The sequence below is a fragment of the Oratosquilla oratoria genome, chromosome 1 (assembly GCF_046742065.1).
Source record: "Oratosquilla oratoria isolate Oo_2021 chromosome 1, ASM4674206v1, whole genome shotgun sequence".
Lineage (NCBI taxonomy): Eukaryota > Metazoa > Arthropoda > Malacostraca > Stomatopoda > Squillidae > Oratosquilla > Oratosquilla oratoria.
Window position 1 is genome coordinate 41,995,141 of NC_134777.1, and position 21,191 is coordinate 42,016,331.

The following is a 21,191-nucleotide window of genomic DNA, read 5'->3' on the forward strand; positions in this document are numbered from 1 at the left end:
CAATACAGATCCTTGCGGTACTCCACTGATCACCTCTTTCCAACCTGAATATTTTTCTCTGAGCACTACTCTCATCTTTCTACCAATCAGGAAGTCCTTCATCCATTTTAGTAGGTTCCCTTGTATCCCTCCTATATGTTCCAGTTTTTTTAATAATTTTTTGTGTGGTACTTTGTCAAAAGGTTTTTGTAAGTCCAGGAAGGCACAATCAGCCCATCTATTCCTTTCTTGCACTATGTCTATTAATCTTGAGTAGAAACATATTAAGTTTGTGGTACATGATCTTCCTTGTCTGAACCCAAATTGAATTGGGTTTATTATATTGTCTTCCAGGTGTTTTACCCATCTATTCTTGATGATTTTGTTTCCAGGTGTTTTACCCATCTATTTCTTGATGATGATCTCACAAATTGTGGCTATAGTGCTTGTTAGTGAGACTGGCCTGTAGTTAGTTGGTTCTTCCTTGTTTCCTCCTTTATATATTGGTAAAATGTTAGCATTTTTCCAGTCCTTTGGTATTTTTCCTTCTTTAAGTGAGCAACTTATTATGTTATGTATTTTGTCCGTTAGTTCTTCTTTGCATTCTTTTAGAATCCAATTTGCAATTCCATCCAGGCCATGTGATTTCTTGATGTGAAGGTTTGATAGATGTTTCATTATTTCATTTTGTGTTATTGGTATCTCGCTCAGGGGGGGGAGATTGCCTTTCATTTCATTCATTCCAATATTGTGCTTTCTCTCTAGTGAAGACAGATTTGAAGTGATTATTCATGACTTCGGCCATTTCTAATTCTTCTGTGTATTCTATATTCCCTTGGCGTAGTTTCACCAATACCTGTTTGTTTTTAAGTTCACCATTCACGTATGAAGGAGTGTTTGTGCTGACAGCACTGTATGGGGCAGAAACATGGAACATAAGAGAGGAAGAGTTTAAATGTATTTGAGATGAAATGCCTGAGAGGTATGGCAAGGGTTACTAGGCTAGATAGAGTGAGAAATGAGGAGGTGAGGAGGAGAGCAAGGGTGAAAAGAGAGTTGGAGATAGGGTTCATGAAAGAGTATTGGAATGGTTTGGACAAATGGAAAGAATGAGTGAAAAAAAGATTAGTAAAAGAGGTGTGGAAGGCAGAGGTGGAAGGAGTAAACATGAGGGGCCCACAAAGGATGAGATGGATGGATGGGATAAAGGGGGCATTAGGAAAGAATGGAATATCTCTTTAGGAAGGAAGGGAGAAGACAGAAGATAGGGTGAGTGGAGAATGATTGTGTATGGATGATGCTGTGATGGTTGGGGGGTGAGGGAGTATGTGTGAATGATATTTTGACGCAGCCCAAAGGGATTTCTCCCCGTCTTGTCTTTTTCTGCATGAGGGGACGGAGAGGGAGGGGTCGCCGATTAAATGAAGCTGCCTTGCAGTGGATGCGCTGTGTCTTGCTACATTCCTTCTGACCCAGGGCAGTGGGGGAGAAATGCAGGGATGACCCGTTATTCAGCAGGAGCCAAATTAGAAGGAGGGAAGAGGGTGAATGGGGGTGGTGTATGTGGGGATGGATTGGGTGGGGACGGACTTTATGCAACCTCCCTTGTAAGGGGGGAAAACCCGTTGGTATATGTAGGTATGTGTATTTATTATTTTGTCAGCCTTGTGGACTGGAAGTCTAGGCTAGAATTGTCACCCCCCCCCCTAAAAGTGCCGCCCACAGGCATATATCACCCCTCTCCCACCAGGTGAGGGCCCTGGTGTCTGCTCTTTGCACAACATATTCATTATGTGTTTGTCATTCTGTTGGGAATCGTACTAAGCCTCATCCTAATACTAATATTATTTTTTCTTCTGATCTTCCATCTCCTTCACGTTCTCCATCCTGCCCTCCACCTCCACCCTACCTTCTCTTTTGCCACCATCTCCTAATCCTGATCGTCTCTCTGCCCCTTCTCCTCGTCTTGGCAGTACAACCCTTTCAAAGACCGCATCACCCGCGTCTTCTCAACTGGTCCGGGGGGAGAACTCCACTTTGAGGACTTCCTGGACATCCTGTCTGTCATGAGTGAGAAGGCACCCCTGCAGCTCAAGGCCCATTACGCCTTCCACGTTTTTGGTCAGTACTACCTCTGATGTCATTAAGAACCTCTCCTCCTTCATATTCATTTTCCCTTTTTTTCAGAATCTTGCAAATAAGCTCTAATTTCTGGTATTTACGAGGTACCTATAGCTATAAATGGCGTAGACATTTATTTTTCTGTGCACTGTTTACTTCATTATATGTCAATAATGGATACATTATGGTATTAATTCTATGTATATCTCTTCATCCACAAAGAACTAAGATGAAAAGGGAAACAAATGGGTGCACAATTTGCATGCCTTGGCTGGCTACCTCCCTTATAAGAGGAAAGAAATCTTTTGGTATATAGATATATTTTTTGGCCTTCCTTGTGACTTTACTCTCCAGAGTTTGTCATACTCCTGTTGACCTGTCACATCAATGCTTATTACCATTCCATACACTATCCACCACTCTCCCCACCACTTGACTCATTTAAGCCTGGCCCATCACCACCATCTCCACTCATGTGCACTCATGTGATCCTCTTTTCCCCTGACGGAAGTGCAGACATGAACGAGGATGCCATCCTGGATGAGGAAGACCTCCACCTCATTGTTGACCGCCTGACAGGAACCACGAATGCTCTGCAGCCCGAAGAGAAGATGAAACTTGTTCAGAGTGTAGGTCACTTTTGTTCAACTTGTTCAGAGTGTACGTCACCCTTGATGAAATTGTTCAGAGTTAGCTGGTTGTTCAGAGTATGGAGCGCTACTTCGTGGTAAGTTCTGGAGATTTTATTCTGGTGATCACTGGAACAAAACGATCAAATGTATCACCTTTTGAAGGTAGCTAACAATGGGGACCATTCGTATGATAGTAATTTCAGCTCAAGTTGTATATTAGTAATATGTTTGTTCTAAATGTCAATTCCTTAAGATACAAAAAACATTTTTAGTATCTGTGGATTTGTCTGACGAAGTAAGATTTTAGTTACCCCATTTTCTTATTTCTCTTGCAATGTAAAAAAAAAAAAAAAAAAAAAAAAAAAAAAAAAAAAAAAAAAAAGTGCCTGATGAAGATTTAGTATTTCATTACACGGCGGGGCAAATTTGAGCTTAGAATGGTCCTGCACAAGAAATGCGGTAACTTGTTCAGACAAATCCGCAACAGTTGTGAGCACACACACACACACAAGGTTAATAGATATAATGCAAGAAAGGGACAGATGGGCAGATTGAGCTTTCCTGGATTTACAAAAGGCATTTGATAAAGTACCACACATAAACCTATTAAGAAAACTCAAAATAATAGGTGTACAAGGAAATTTATTGAAATGGATGGAAGATTTCTTGCATGGGGGAAAATGAGGGTGGTGCTTAGAGAGAAAAACTTGACCTGGAAAGAAATGATAAGTGGAGTCCCACAAGGTTCTGTATTAGCTACAATAATGTTTGCCATATATATAAATGACATGGATGAAGGAGTGGAATGTTATATGAACTTCTTTGCAGATGATGCAAAACTACTAAAGTACAGAAAAAGACTGTGAATCACTATAGGGAGACCTGGACAAAGTCTGGGAATGGAGCCAAAAGTGGGGAGCAAACTTTAATATCAAGAAATATAGTATAATGGAGTTCGGAAAAAGTAAAAAAAGAATACCAGGAGAATATAAAATTGGTACAAAGGAAGTAAAAAAGTTAGCTCCAAAAAGGACCTAGGAGTAATTATTAACAAAGACACGTCACCAGACAAGCATATAAACAAAATAGTTGGAGAAACCTACAATTTATTAAGAGTCAATAAAGGCTTTTAATTACTTTGATGAAGTAATGTTAAAAAAAATATTAGTCTCACTGTTAAGACCAAGATAGGAGTATGCTGTGACATTATGGACATCCAGCACAATAAGAATATAAGAAATTAGAAAAAAATCCAAAGAGCAATGACAAAGATGACATCAACACTTTCAAAATTGGCATACAAACAAAGATTGTCTAAACTGGAACTACTAACCATGGAACAAAGAAGAGAAAGAGAAGATCTACTGACCATTTACAGAATCATGAAAGGCATGGAAGCCCTTGACAGAGAAGACTTATTAAAGTGGGATAAAAGAAAAACAAGAGTATATGGAAAGAAACTCAAAAAGGAGTTATAGAAGAGATCTGAAAAAAAAAAAAATAGTTTTACACACAAAGTGGTGGATGTCTGGAACAAACTGGATGAAACAATAGTGTGTGCAAAAACCATACAAGAATTTAAGAGCAAACTAGATGCTGAAAGATACAAAGACAGGTCACTACAAGCATAGCTCCCATTCCCATATAATACAACCAGGTAAATAGGTAAATACACACACATACACATGCGAGATTACAGAGTTAAAGAAAGAGTTTATAGATCTGAGGAGTGAATACCTTGAAATGTATAGAGGTAAGTGAATTAAAAAACAGAATGCAGAAATAAATAGTGATAAGTGACCTAAAAAAAGAATTAATAAAAGTAAGAAATGAAGATGAAAGGATGAAAAATGAAGATACTAGCAAAAATGAGGCTTTAAAAAGAGAGGTAAATGAACATATTAAAGCAGTGACTGAGAAATTTCGAGATAGTATAGGGGAGACATCTTCAAAAAAAAAAAAAAAAGTGGAAATTAGATCAGGGGAACCAAAAAATAGCATTAAAAGAAATTGTCCAACAAGTGCAAGAAAATGCAAAAGAAATATTTTATTAAAGTAATCAAAGAAAAGGAAAATTGGATCAGGGACACAGTAGACAAAAACAAAGAAGAAAAAAAAAAGTGCATAGTGGTATATGGTATAAAGGAAAAACACAATTTAGTTAGGTACTTAAGAGAAAAAGAGGAGAAAGAAATAGCAAGAGAAATCCTGAAAGAAGTACAAGATGAGGGGCAAAAAATAGAAAGGGAAATAGAAGTGCATAGAATAGGATAATACTCAAAAGGAATCAATCTCTAAAAATTAAACTAAGGTCACAAATAATAGCAGAAGTTTTAGGAAAAATAGCAAAGTTGGCAAAAAGTGAAAACTACAAAAGTATATGGATAAGAAAGGAAATGAGTGATGAAGAAAAAGAGACAAGACACTAAGAAATGAAGCTAATGAAAAAAAAACAAAAGAGCAGAGACCGAAAAGGATTTTTTTTGAGAGTGCTGGACATGAGGCTGAGAAAATAGTATATCAAAAGAAAGGAAAGGCACAAAACCGAAAACAAAGAGGAAAAGAAAAAAAGATAAAGTAACTTATACCAACATAGATGGTCTGATTTCAGGAATAGATGAGTTAAATGATTATCTGGCTGAAGAAAAACCAAGTGTAATGGGCGTTGTGGAGACAAAATTAAAAGATCCACTACCACCGAATATTGTTGGACACTGGATGAAAAATAGAGAGGAAAAACAGATGGAGGAGTCATGTTTATGATTAAGAATGGCTTAAATGTGACGATCACAGGAGAAAATAATGTGGAATTGAACATGATAAAAGTTAAAAATAGTGACATGAAAAGTAGAAAATTTGTGGGGATCTATGTGTCCCCAAAAACATGTTCTTAGAAAGAGAGTGACCATTCCAAAATGTTGGAGGACACAAGGCATACATTACATGAAATTTTGAAAGGAGGAAATCTAGTAATTATGGGTGATTTTAACTCTAAAGGAATATGTTGGGAGGAGATAACAGTGAAAGGTGGAGAGGACCTTTGGGGAAACGTACTACTTGACATGACCATTGAATACATAATCACTCAATGGGTAAAAGAAAATGCCAGATATAGAAATAATGAAGAACCATTGAAACTAGATTTAATATTTATATCAGAGCCTGAAATTGTGGATAAAATTGAATACAAGACACCAATTGGGAAGAGTGATCATAAACTACTTGAGCTCGAACTAAAAGAGGTAATATATGTGGGGGGAAATGAGAAACACAAAAAAGGAAGACTGATGTAAAACAAAATGGACTTTGGGAAACTTAGAAAGTTCTTTCAAAAAGCAAGTTGGGAAAAATTTGATAATGAAGAAGCACAGGTGGAAGAGAAATGGACGATTTTAAAGGAAATCTATAATGAAGGAGTGGATAAATATGTACCAAAACAAAAAACAGGAAAGGGTGTATATTAAGTGCTGGAAAAGATGGAAAAAGAAAAAACCTGGAAAGTGGCAGATATCTATCAACCTAAGAAATGAATATGTAAAAATATGCAGGGAAGAAAAAAGAAACTATGAAAAAGACAGACAAATGTAAAGATCAACCTAAGTTATTCTATAGATATGTGAATGGTAAACTAAAAAATAAATAGGAAATAGTAAAACTATGTTGAGGGAACATGGAATACACAGATGATATAGAAATGGCTGAAATTATGAACAAACATTTCAAATATGTGTTCACTAAAGAAAACATACACAATTGGGATGAAGGAAGTGGAGAAAGATCCCCCCCCCCCTAATGAGAGAAATAACTGTGACACAGAAAGAAGGGACCAGATAATGAACCTTGATGTCAGAAAATCACATGGCCCATACGGAATTGCAAACTGGGTCCTAAAAGAATGCATAGATGAACTAATGGACAAAATATATAAGATAGATTGCTCACTCAAAGAAGGAAAGGCACCACAAGACTGGAAAAATACCAATATCGTACAAATATATAAAGGGGGAAACAAGGAAGACCCAACAATAGACTGGTCTCTCTTACAAGTACAATAACCTAAATTTGTGAGAAAGTTATCATAAATGATGGACTAAACATCTGGAAGAGAACAATATACTAAATCCGAGACAATTCAGATTTAGGCAGGGAAGGTCATGTGCCACAAATTTGATCTGTTTCTATTCAAGGTTAATATATATAATACAAAAAAATGACGGATGGGCAGACTATGTTTTCCTGGGCTTACAAAAGGCATTTGATAAAGTACTATGCCAAAAATTATTAAGAAAACTCGAAACAACAGGAGGTATACAAGGAAAACTATTGAAATGGATGGAAGATTTCTTGCATGGAAGAAAAATGAGAGTAATGCTCAGAGATAAAAACTCTACCTGGGAAAAAATAATAAGTGGAGTCCCACAGGGTTCAGTACTGGCTCCGATAATGTTTGCTAAAATTAAAGTGACATGGATGAAGGTGTAGAATGTTACGTGAATTTCTTTGCAGATGACACAAAACTACTAAAGAAAGTAAGTATGGAAAAAGATTGTGAATTGCTACAGAGAGGTCTGAAAAAAAATAAAAAAAAGAATATCAGGACAATATAAAATTGGTGCAATGGAAGTAAAGTTGGTTCTGAAAAGGACCTAGGATTAATCATCACCAAAGACATGTCCCCAGACAAGCAGATAAACAAAATAGTTGGAGAAACCTACAATTTGTTATGATCAATAAAGGTGGCTTTTAATTACTTGGATGAGAAAATGATAAAGAAAATACTAGTTACACTGATAACACCAAGACTGGATTATGCAGCGACACTATGGACACCCAGTACAAAAAGATTATAAGGAAAATAGAAAGAATCCAAAGAGCAATGACAAAGATGGCCCCAACACTTTCAAAACTGACATATGAGCAAAGATTGTCTAAACTGGAATTACCAACTCTGGAACAAAGAAGAGAAAGAGGTGATCTGCTGGCCATTTATAGAATTATGAAAGGCATGGAAGTCCTTGAAAAAGAAGAGTTATTAATTTGGGATAGAAGAAAAGCAAAGGGACATGAAAAACTCAAAAAGGACAGTTATTGAAAAGATCTTAAAAAAGAAAAAAAAAAAAAAAAAAAAAAAACAGCTTTCCACACAGAGTGGTGGATGTCTAGAACAAATTGGATGAAACAATGTGCGTGGATGTGGTACAGATGAGAGTAAAAGGGAAGAGGTAGGCAGTATATTTGTGAGAAAAGAGATGGATGTGCTGGCTTTGAGTGAAACTAAAATGAAAGGGAGGGGCGAGTGTGAGTTTGGGAGTGTAGTTGGGAGGTTCCCAGGAGTGAAGAGGGACGAGGGAGAGAAGGGGTGGCTATAATAGTAAGTGAAGAGATAGGGAAGTGTGTAGTGGAGTGGAAGGAGATTTCTTCAACGTTGATATGGATGAAGGTGAAGCTGGGAGGGGAGATGTGGGTTTTTGTAAGTGCGTATGGGCTTGGTAGTGAGAAGAGCGTAGAAGAAAGGGAGGCTTTTTGGGTAGATTTAAATAAGTGCATAGAGGGATTAGGGCAGTGGTTCTTAACCTTGTTGGAGGTACTGAACCCCGCAGGTTTCATACATGCATTCATCGAACCCTTTTCTTCAAATTCAAAACATAGGAACTATACCATATTAGTGCACAAACTGTACCATGAATAATTTGCACATGAAATCACTGTGTTCAAAGAACAAAACCAACAAAACATGAATTTCACATAAAACAAAAACATAATGAATATTTACTGCAAATCAATGTGACTTTTGCTGTTGCCTCTCAGAAACAATTTCAGAAATGCATGGCTTCACCTTGGCAAGTGCCACTCTCGTATCATTTTCGCAACAAATTCTGCTCCTTTTCTTCATTTTTATGTCTACCATCCTCAAAAAGGATTCCTCGCAAAGATATGTTGTAACAAACTGTATGAGTATCTCGAGTGGGGTGAACCCAAGGGTGAACCAAACCGCTGAACCCCGGAAACTGACTCACCAAACCACTGGGGTTCGATCGAATCCAGGTTAATTAAGAAACACTGGATTAGGGAGAAATGTCAATGTAGTTATATTGGGAAACCTTAATGCTAGATGATGATACTGAATACTGAATACTGATGATGATACAAAACTGTGCGGAGTGGCAAATGATCACTCAAACCAATTAGATATTCAAGAAGATTTAGATCAATTACAGCAATGGTCTGAAAAGTGGCTAATGAAATTTAACACAAGTAAATGCAAGGTAATGCACATAGGTAAAAATAACAGTAAGTACGATTACAAGTTATTTGGAAATTCGTTAACAAAAGTGGATAGTGAAAAAGATCTCGGCGTAATTATCAGTAACGACCTCAAATCATCCAAGCAGTGTATTTCAGCCTCTGAGAAAGCAAATAAGATTCTGGGATTGATTGCGCGATCTTTTGATTTCAAAAGTCCATCACTCATTAACAAGCTATATAAATCGTTAGTTCGTCCACATTTGGAATATGCTGTTTCCGTATGGTCACCGAATCTCATTAAAGACATTGACAGACTGGAAAAAGTACAACGGCGAGCCACAAAACTGATTCCAAATATCAAAAATAAATCATACGAAAATCGACTTAAGCACATGAATCTGTTTTCCCTAAAAAAGCGTAGACTCAGAGGTGACTTGATACAGGTCTTTAAGATTTTAAAGGGAATTGACAACATCAAAAATGACCAAATTTTCACATTGAATGAGAATCAGACAAGAAACAATGGTCTCAAACTGTCCGGAAATAGATTCAATTTGGAAGTAGGTAGAAACAACTTTGCCAACCGTGTAGTTAATGAATGGAATAAACTTCCTGCACAGGTAGTGCAATGTAGTTCAGTTCGAAGCTTTAAGAATCATTTAGATAAATACCTAAGTAAGATGCTGTAATTATTATAATTTATGTTATATTATTTGTTTTTGTTTTGTTATAATTTGTCTGTCTGATTTTCATTTATTATTAGTTATATGTCAATTTATTATCATTTAATATTTACCTGTTTGTTTTTTATTAAAATATACCAATGCATTTATTTATTTATTTTAATTGTTATTTAAATTGTTATATTTTTAATTTATTATTAATTTTTTTTTTTTTTTTTTTTTTTTTTTTTTTTTTTGCATCCGACCTAGATATGGATCAAAAGGTCTCCTGTCGGCATGCTTTGCCTTTGTAATCCTTTGAGGGTGATTGGGAAGTATGGAGTTCCAGGTAAAAATCGTAGTGGAGAATTGATGGTGATGTGTCTTGAAAGAGTTGATGATAGCAAATACAGTGTTTAGGAAGAAAGTCAAGCATAAGTACACAATAATGTTTGCTATATATATTAATGATGTGAATAATGGAATTGAAAGTTATATGAGCTTCTTTGTGGACGATGCAAAATTGTTGAAAAAAGTGAACACTGTAGAAGATTGTGAGTTGCTGGAGAGTGATCTCAATGGAGTAGGAAGTGGGAGATGGAATTCTATATTAAGAAGTGTAGCATAATGGAATTTGGAAGAAACAAAAAAAGAATAGTGGGATAATATAAATTGGGAGAGGAAGAAATTAAAAAAGTAGAAAATGAGAAGGACCTGGGATTCATTATTATGAATAATATGTCCCCTGAGAAACATATAAACAAAGTTTTTGGAGAAACTTATAATTCAATAAGAACAATCAAAATGGCATTTACATACCTGGACGAAGAAATGGTGAAGAAAATACTAGTCATTTTGATAAGACCAAGATTGGAGTATGCAGCGACGACGTGGTCACCAAGTACAAAAAAATGTATAACAAAACTTGAAAGAATACAAAGAGCAATTGCGAAATTGGCACCAACACTCTCAGAACTATCATATGATGAGAGACTGGCAAAACTCGTTAGAGCAAAGAAGAGAGAGAGGAGACTTGATAACTATTTATAGAATCATGAAAGGCATAGAAATTATTGATAGAGAGGACCTAATAAAATGGGATAGTAGAGATACAAGAGGACACGGAAAGAAAATCAAGAAAGACAATTATAGAAGAGACCTGAAAAAGAACAGCTTTCCCCACAGGGTAATAGACGTTTGGAACAAGTTAGATGAAAATGTGGTGCATGCAAAAACGATACACAAATTAGATAAAATGAGATATGAGGACGGGACACCACGAGCATAGCTCCCCTTCTCATTAAATACAACTAGGTAAATACACACACTTTTCCAAGATAATTACACAGAAGTTTGAGTATCAGTGAAGTAACTGTAAGCTCTTTCAGTTTACCCATATCATGTTCTTATTAATATGAGCAAGGCACAGACGTCTTTGTGTCTTCCTTTGGTATCAGTGTGTTATTTTGATGTCCACGGTTGAAATTCTTGCAGGTGCTGAAGGAGACTGACTTGGATGGCGGAGGAATATCAGAAGAAGAATTCAAGCACCTTCTCACCAAATGCCCCGACTTCATTCATGCCTTCAGATTTACACTTTAGTGCTTGGTCACTCTTCTCTCTGATTGATGAGACTTAGCATTTTGTAATATGTGTGTCAACTCATTTACACACTTGCGGCCATGTGTGTATGTGTGTACATGTGTCTATGTCTGTGTGTATTTACCTGGAGCCATACCCATGGGGCCATCTCTATATTTCCACATATCAAATTTTGCCTTATATTCCTTAATGTTTCTGGCCTGGATTGTTTCTTCTAATGCATTCCACAAATTGATGTATCTTTGTGGAGAGCTATACTTCCAAATATGATTCAGGTATTGTATTTTTCGGACCATAAGGCGCTTCGTACCATAAGGCGCACTGTCCGAGGCATTTTTTTGCACTGAAGCCACACATAAGGCGCACCTCATGATAAGGCGCACCACCTGATTTTGGCCGATTTTAAGGATTTTGCCCGCGCCTTATGGTCCGAAAAATAGGGTAATCTGTTTCATTTAATTTTCTTGTGCTGGGACATCTTCTTTCATATCATATTAATGGATTCTCCATGTCCAGATTTTTCTTATTCCTATCTTTAATCTAATTACCATTACCACATTATTTCTCTTCCAGTGTAGACAGATCCAGTTTTTCCATTGTTTCATCATATATGCTATCTGCTGTATAAGCTGGTTGTTGTAGTTTGTGTTTTCTCTATTTTTCACATCTTTCTTTTTTGTGGTGAAAACACCATTGCTGCATATTAGTCTAGGATGGATCAGACTTTTGATTTTATTTTTTATCATATCCTCATCCATATAATAAAATGGCATTCCCTTATCCATTAGGAATTTAGTTGTCTCTCACATTATTTTGCTCATGACTTATGACGATAGATAATCTCTGATTAGAATGACTAAATTGTTTTTCCTCTTTGTAGTTATGATTTTTTTTCATGTTCCATCTTGTTACTCTTTGATCTCTTATTACTTTGGCCTGTTTCCAAGATTTTTACATTTCTTGGAATTGAAATTTATCCTCCTTTTTAGGCTTTATTCATAAACCCTGTCTTTGTCTTCCTGTAGCAATTTAAAATCCTCTATACAGTAACTCTTTTAATGATCTTGGCATCATAGGCAAATACATTTGCATAGCTACCTATTTAATCCTACATATCAATAATAGATGCTAAGTCTATTACTGGTGCCAGTACTGAGCCTTGTGGTACCCCACTGGTCACCTCTGTCCAATCATCATTTCATCTTTCAGCATTGCTTGCATACATCTGTCATTCAGGTTATCTTTATCCTTTCCATTGTGTTCACTGTAAGTCCTCTGTTTTCCAACTTCCATATTAATCTTTGTATGGTCCAGGTCCAGATGTGAAATGTCTAACCACCCTTCTCTTTCATATTTGCTTGTTTTTGTTCGAGTGTGTGCATGTGTGTTTGTGTGTATGTAGGTGTGTAATTGTGTTCTTATAATGGTGTGCAGATATTCAAATTGAATATATGTATATATGCATCTTCAAATTATTTTTCACGGGCAACTAAAATTATGTTCTTTAGTGTGTTCTAACTCACTGGAAGGTTTCATTCTCAACATTGGGACTTAAGGCGGTATCTATAATCACTTTTGATGGTTAAAATAACTTTTCAAGTCACAATTCTGTTTCTATACACTAAAAGTACTATCAGAGTTATCCATAAAAGCTTTTGTCTTGAAAGTTCTTTTAAAATTAGATTGTCAGCTTGCCTCGCATTCAAGAATTGATACTTTGAATAGATAGTTTTGGAGTTAGTTGAAATATATTGTCTGGACGGTGCAAAAATATCATGTGAATGATCTGGTGAGTCAAACAGGAAGAAACGAAGTTCAACACCTGAGACAAGAGTGACCTTATCAGTAGTGATGATTGATTTCAGTCTACTGTCTGCAGTGTTATTTCACAAACTATGGAGGCTCTCACAGTGCCAAATATTTATGTAAGATGAAAGCTTGTGGGCCACAAGCAAGCTTAATCTACAACAGCAGGAAATATGTCATCTTCATAATTAGCAAATTATGATGCATGATGAAAAAGTATTCCTAATATTTCATAATGATACAATTTTAGCGTGCATACAGTTTTTATACAAATTTACAGTAGAAGTGGCAACAGTACAAATCTTCCAGATGAGGTAAAATGAACTTATGGCTAGAAGTACTTTCATATACTTTCAAATCTACCTTTGAATTTTTTATGGATATGGTTTCTGATCTCTTAAGTAATTAAAAATAGAGATAGTTTTAGAATATACAAACTTTGAGTTAGTCAAAGAGCAAAGAGATGTAGTTGGTATCATGCACTAAAATCAAATATGATTTTTCTTATGTTTATTGTTTCCAGGGCTGAAAGAATGGATTAAGAAACTATTACTAGAAGGTGTCATGTTGCATATCTAATGATAACTCTGTCTTTGTAATTATGTATGTTATCTTTGTCCACTGCCTGAACTGTTGACATAAACTCAAATTAATCCAGGACGGTCCTCATGAGTATGATAAGAATGATTCAGAGCTTGATTTTTCAGCTGTTTCATAATGATTTACAGAACTGTCATCAATATTGATAAAATCATTGCATCTTCTTATGTCTGACCAAGTGTAGATATCAGTCATTGGTGCCATGCATATCAAAAATAAACTTGTGATATATGATTCTGTTTACAAAGCAGAAGAGTAATTAGTGATGTATCAAGTCATATATGTTCTGTATTTATTTTTCAAATGAGGAACTATTATGTAATTCTATAATGAATTTTATTGACCTGTGAAACATTTATAAATAATTAGTATATGCCTTAGAGTATTCTTACTTCATTTACAGTTTATATATATATATATATATATATATATATATATATATATATATATATATATATATATATATATATATGAAATTTGTTTTGCAAACACACACACAATGAGTTACAATGATGAAAAATGCCTAAGGAAGACCTTTCAGTTTATAATGAATTTGAATTGGGGGTGGGGCTGTAAGTTAGGTGTTTATCACAACAAAGTAATGTCACGGCACATTGGTAAAATAATACTAATGACCCATTTTCGGAGAAGAATAGGTGAAAGTAAAAAGATCCGTATATTTTGATCACTATCTGTGATCCTCTTCTGCTGAAGAGGATCACAGATAGTGATCGAAATATACATATCTTTTTACTTTTGCTTATTCTTCTCTGAAAGAGGGTCATTAGTATTATTAGGTGTTTATGCAAGTAAATCTTAAAATTTTGAGCTGTATTACATTTACCTTATTTTACGGCTTACAAGACGCATTGTTTTTCCTAAAAAATACCCTGAAAAATGCTAATGCGTCTTCCAAGACGAATGTTGTATTGTAAGGCAACACCCAGGCTCATGTAAGCTTGGACACTTGACCGATAGTGACCTGGATTTGTATGTTGAGTCATTACACTATGATGTTAGCTTAAGTACTATTTAATTCAACCTTTTATATTATGTAAACTCAGTACTTAGCTGTTACAAGTATTTCCAATACCATAATCTTTCCTGGAGCCTACTCGGCGTGTGGAGAAAACGGGCCGTTCCCTCGTCACATAGCAACACACACACACACATACACATGAATGCACGCAAATGCCAGGTGCCTTTATCAGTTACCACCAGGCTATCACACGTGTCATAAGATTTTTTGTCCTGGAAATTATCACCCATGGCTAGTTCATCAAAACGGTTTAGTTATACTATCGCATACAAGCTACAAGTTGTACAATATGCCAAAGAACACTGTAAAAGAGCAGCAGAAAGACACTTTGGACCACTGCCTACCGAAAAAATTATTTGGCAGTGGAGTTTTATATATCTACATCCATATTTTTGAAATTTTTATCTTGTTTTTATGAAAATAACACCACCCTTGGACAATGAAAAATGTATAGTATATTTACTAATCACCAACCAATATCATCACCATACAATCAAAATCGGACAAGTGATTTTGTAATGTAAACAGTACGTCCAATACGTGTCGTCCTTGCTTCTTATGTTTTTGTGTTCAGTGGTCGGGTATATGGTGAATGTGTTCTTGTATGAGAATGACTTTTTTTTTTTTTTCTTAGAAATTTCTTTCAAATATTAGGGTGCGTCTTCCAAGATGCAGCGTCTTGCAAGCCGTAAAATATGGTAATTATATTGGCTGAAGTTTATTCCAGTCACTGATGACCTGGCTGGCAAATGTGTTATATAGTTCTCACCACCCCACTCTTTCCAATCTATGTGTCTTGAACGAAATCTTGGGAGCATACAGAAAAAGCATATTTCAAGTGTGGGCAGGCCAGTGACAGTGATTATAATTAAGATTTTGAAGTCAGAAGTGCGTGCTATCTATCCCAATATCCTAATTGTCTTTGAGACAAAAAAACAACAATACTAAGATATTTTAAAGTTGTTACTATAATCCTTTTTATTCTCTACTTTGGTTAAAGTCATTCCAATTAACTTGTAGGCATACTTAATATTATTTATATATATATATATATATATGTATGTATACATAACTTTACACTTAAAGTTAATTTCTGATAGCTACTTTTGAGAAAATTGCTCTATTGAATACCAAGTTGATTCGAGTAACCATTTACTTTTCTGTACATCTTGGCATAATCAGCGACTTTGGAGACCATAGATGTCCACAGTTAATGTCAGTGATATATACAATGAACAGAGGTGGCCCTGGGGTGGAACCCTGAGGAACTCCACTCATAACATCTTTCTAGCTAGAATTTTTTTCAATCGGAGGAAATCACTTTTTACGATTGTTCAGCTAGTTTCTAATCCAGTTTAGCAAATTACCTGTTATTCCATTCAAAGCGAGTTTAATAGTTTGTATGGGACATTATCAAAAACTGCTTCCAAGTCCAGGTGTATTAAATCTACACTTATTTTGCCATAGTCTGAAATAACTTTTGTGAAATTCTAGAAACTTAGTTGTGCAAGAGCGTATACATTTGAAGCTGTGCTGACTGTCATTTTTAGATAGTTGCTTTCAGAGTGACATTCTATAGAACTTAAAAATTGTCCCATCACTTTCCTATGATCAAGGTCTAAAGTTCCGTGACATCTATTTATCCCCCTCTATGAATATAGAAGTAATATTTGTGAATTCCCATTCTTTTGGTAAATCCCCAGTCGCGATATTTTTTCTAATGGGATAGTAATTCATATATTTTTTTCAAATTTCCTTCAAAACACTTGAATACCAACCTTTGGGACCTGGGGGTTTATTTATTTTTTTTTCTCTAAATCTTCCAATGTTTTATTTGGTCACATTTACAAAAATTAATTTCAGCTGCTTGTATGACACAACTCTAATAAGAATTCACTTTGAGGAACTGAAATAGGAACTAGGAAAGTAGGGAGCAGCTGCCAGACAAGATCCCCAAGTCTGTTCATTAGAAGGGAATTAGAAGGGATAATGCCACGGGATTGGAAGTGGGCTAACATGGTACCAATTCAGAAAGAGAGGAAATACCACTGACATACAGATCAGTCCCTCTGCCCAGCGTGTATTTTGGGAAACAATAAATTCAATTTCAGAACTAAAAGATCCTGTGTACCTAACCTGCCAAGTTCTTACTTGAGCGGTTGAGGTAAAGGAAAAGAGGTTAGAGTGGACTGTGTTTTCATCTAGAGAAAACCATAAGGCAACTCATAAACCACTTTTATGGAAATTGAAGTAAAGTGGAGGACTAGGGGGGAAATCTACTGGAACAAATAAGGAATTTTCTGAGAGACTTATATATGACGACAATAGTAGAGGATGAGATGGAGGACAGTGACTAGGGAGTTCAAGAAGGGTCATTACTGGCAACTGTAACATTCTTGATTTACCTAAATGTCATGATGGAAAAACGACGAGCTACATTTTCATATCTATAGACGAAACACCGATAATGAAGAGAAGAAAAGAGGAGGAAGACTGCATATTGTTACAAAAAGATCCGAACAGAATATGTGGCCTGGAACCGAGCTTGGAAAGTGAACTTCAATGGCAGAAATAGAGATTATTAGAAAAAAAAAAAAACACTGACTAACTCAATGGGAAGTGAAACTATTACCGATCTTGTTATCGTTAACACTTTTGTTTGACAGAACATTCATTGCAAGCTTGCTTGATTCAAGGAACACTAGTTACCAGTTTGCGCGCGTACGGTACCCTTTCAAGGTCACATGTATGAGACGGCATTCCTGAAGTAGGCAGAGCACACGCTACCTAAAAGCCTTGTGAGCAGACTCAGCCGGATACGGACAGCCCCTACGAGCTGGGTTTGCCGGCATAGTGTCAGTATCCTGCGTGGGTGATGGTGACAACGAAGTCGTTTTTCATGACGGGCAGGTAATCCGAAGCCCGTGGAAGCCTCGTGGCTCTTGAACCTAAAACAAGGTTTATTATGATAAAATTGTTTTTAAAGAATTAAATTATATAGATATAACAAGACATAGAAGTTTTATTCATATAATTTAACTCAGAAGCGGCAACAGGATAGGACTATGATGAATAAATAGCCAATGGTGTCAAACTGAGGAAGATTAATTTATTCTTGTCTAATAAAAGGTAATTTCAGATTACGTTTGGTCTTGAAAACCTATTATTTCTAATCAAGTTTTAACTTTTGATTGGTATTAAACAATTTGATATATTTTTAATGTGTTATAAGATGTCATGGGGTCAGCACAAAAGATAAAATAGTTACCCCTTTACAAAAAAAAAAAAAAATCCTCGAACAATGCGTAGAGTTTATTGAAGGATTAACTATGTTTTCTGTTAGTGGTATTTTCTGTTCTGTAGTAAAGGCACTTCTACAGAAAAAAGTTAATTTTTACGAAGAAACACATTAAAACGTGGCGTGTGATTTGGTTTCTCTACCATATTACTGCCATATTTACAGTTCACTTCCGTCACCAGCAATGCTTAGATGAGTTGACTTCTAATTTTGTTTTTATTTTAACCTACTGATGAATCTCTTCTAATATTTTCTCCACCACATACATAGAATATGAACAAGTTAGCTTCATAGGATGACTTTTATATTTGTTAACCACTTTGGTAAGGCGATATATAACTTAGATTATAACCGATATTTAGTACATCAAAGGATTTTCCTGTGGCTAAAGCCAGACAGTTTTACTGTACTCGATCGGACGACTTTGATTAAACTCGTTTTTTGACACTTCTAAGTATTTTCTTTTGGCTAACGCCCCCTCTTCCCACTGCCAAAGAACTTGCGATCCCTGTAGGTGCAAGTGTTGCAATGCAACAGCCCCTCCAGAGTGCAGAGCCACCGCCATCCTTCGCCTAGGCCTCACCTTGCCATTCACCTCGGAAAGAGTGGTGCGGCACTTCACCATGCACCTTTCCTTCCGAAGCAAATCTCAAATGAAGGCACAGTACCCTCTCCCTGGCGCTGTGTAAGGTAAAGGTGTGCCCTATCTTCCTGATCTCCTTTGGGTACCGACTCTCCCAACAGTGTAATCATATGGACATCACCTGATTTCATGTAAGAACTGTCCCGGACCTCCTCAGCGTCCGGAACGAGTGTTAGCTCGCACCGGACAGGCTGCACCGCACAGACACCAGCCACACGCTACAACATATTTTACAAGCAATAAACATATAAATAATTATAATTATTTATATGTTAATTATCAAATACGAGCATCGGGCTTCACCGGGGCTCGGCCCTTTGGGCGAGCTCGCTTCGCTAGCAGCTAATCAGACGTCTCCGTTGCCGTGACGTCACCGCTCTCGGCCAAATCCCTCGTCTCCGTTGCCATCTTAGAAAATGGTATGTGAATGTAAGGAAGAACAAATACAAATAGGGTTCCTATTTCATATTTTATTTTACCTGTACACGTATCTTTTTTACATTTTTTCACACTCGGGTAAATCCAATTCAGATATGGATCTCTTGGGGCTAAGTTGACGAATTATTGTGAAGAGTTCTGTCTCCCTCTGCTTCGCCTCCTCTTCTCTTTTCTTAGCTTCAGCCATTATTTCTTTGATTTCTTCCTCCTTTTTCAATTCTTCCTTCATATCATCCACTATTCTGATAGGAACATAATCTTCGTCGTCTTCGTCCAAATATATTTTCTCGATCTCTCTGTCGATGCAGTCAACTGAATCCGGCATCAACATGTTACCGGCGTCTTGAGAGGTGTATCAACATGTTACCGGCGTCTTGATAGGTTATGTTCCAGCAATGAAGAGAAACAGATGGAGGATTCATATCGTTGAATGTCGATACCTGAACTTCTAATTCCTCTTATTTTGGCTTATCGACGCTATAATAAACGCGCGGTTTTCCAGGGAGCGTGTCTTGCACCTCTGCGTTGATTTCGTCCACGTCATCGTTCGTTGGAGCAACAATCGCTCTTCCTTCAAAGTATTTGTGATCGCCAATGTGCTTCCCTATATCTCCGTATACAGCATCTCGTAATTCTTTTCTCGAGTTAACTTTTTTTCCCCGAAGCCGTCAGGGACGGGCATCAGCCCTGACGTGCCTTTTCCGATGTCCAGGAGAAATCGAGTAAACGATATATTCTTATGGTCGTCAGACCCAAGCCTGACGTTCTGCATCAGTTCCAGTTTATTGGTATGGTTCCAGAAATAAACATTCTTGACAGTGCTGGATATTTCATCCTTCTTCCCTCCTCTAACAACAAGTAATATCTGTCTGAAATCTCCCGCGCAAACATAAGGAATTCCTCCCATGAACGTGTCTTTAACGATATCGGAGACGACTGATTGGCCGAGAGCGGTGACGTCACGGCAATGGAGACGACTGATTGGCCGAGAGCTCTGATGACACGGCAACGGAGACTACTGATTGGTTAAAAGCGGTCCACGAATTCTTGGGGGAAGCCTCTGGAAGCTCCTGGGGAGCCCCATTGGAGCCCTTGGATAGTCTTTGAGGAACTTCTGAGAATCCCTGTGGGTATTTGCTGTGGAACCCTGGGGGAACTCCTGAGACGCCCCTTAAAAACCCCCTGGAACTTGAAGGGGAGCATTTGCGGAGCCCCTGGGGTGCACTCTGGAAATTCCTGGGGAGCCCCTGCGCTTATCCTTAGAAGACGTTACCATGTTACTGGGCCAACTATACCCGGCGACGTCCTCTTTTCAGCGGAACTGCCGTTGCGACCATTTCGACAACAATTATTTTTTTGGTACATAGATGCCGTGAACTTACCGTTTGGGTATTTATTGACGATGGCTTAATAGATACAGCCTGCAATTGTTGATTTTGTACTTGTATTACCTCTCTGGCAGATGGATATTACCTAAGAATGACTAACCGCTTTACTTGGTGATGAAGCTGTACCTGTCTATCTTAGAATTTAATTCAAACTATGCAGTTTTTAAATTGACTGCATAAGTCTTGTACAGTACGTTAAGGAAATTGGTGTCAATTCAACAGACCAGTCAGACAATATTCTTTTATGGAGACCACTCAAGAATGCACTATTTTCAACTTCTATCCCTCCTTTCTGTTGCACTTCATTAAGCTCCACCACCCATATGCCCTTCTCTTTGGCACCACATTGTCCCCAATAATAGAATCGCAGGTTATGTACAACCAATGCAGTCATCAATAAAACATATATTCAATCGGATAATGAAAAGTTGAATGATGTTGAATAGCATACACTGAAATCAGTCAAAATCAAAACAGAATAACGTAATCTCACCAGATTCAACCTGGCCTATCCTCCGATGATATATAAAGTAATTCCATCCATTCAAGACTAACATATCTTAGTTTACTCGAGTCTATTCATGAAACATATTGGTCCCTGGGCTTCTTTTGTAACTTGATAGTATGACCCCGATGCACCTCGTATCCACTATATATATATATATATATACATATATATATATATGTATATATATATATATATGTGTATATATATTTATATATATATATATATATAT

At 36.7% G+C, this 21,191-nt stretch overlaps 1 protein-coding gene across 5 annotated transcripts in view; it reads left to right on the plus strand.

Moving 5' to 3' along the window:
- LOC143032983 (calcium and integrin-binding protein 1-like) overlaps nucleotides 1-13,978 on the plus strand; it is a 42,623-nt gene extending 28,645 nt beyond the window's left edge. For all 5 annotated transcript variants that reach the window (XM_076198202.1, XM_076198195.1, XM_076198189.1 and 2 more), the window contains 3 exons: nucleotides 1,953-2,100; nucleotides 2,617-2,729; nucleotides 11,135-13,978. In XM_076198202.1, the coding sequence (XP_076054317.1) occupies nucleotides 1,953-2,100; nucleotides 2,617-2,729; nucleotides 11,135-11,242 (369 nt within the window). In that variant the 3' untranslated portion in view covers nucleotides 11,243-13,978. The remainder of the gene's footprint in view (nucleotides 1-1,952; nucleotides 2,101-2,616; nucleotides 2,730-11,134) is intronic.
- The last annotated feature ends 7,213 nt before the right edge of the window (nucleotides 13,979-21,191 follow it).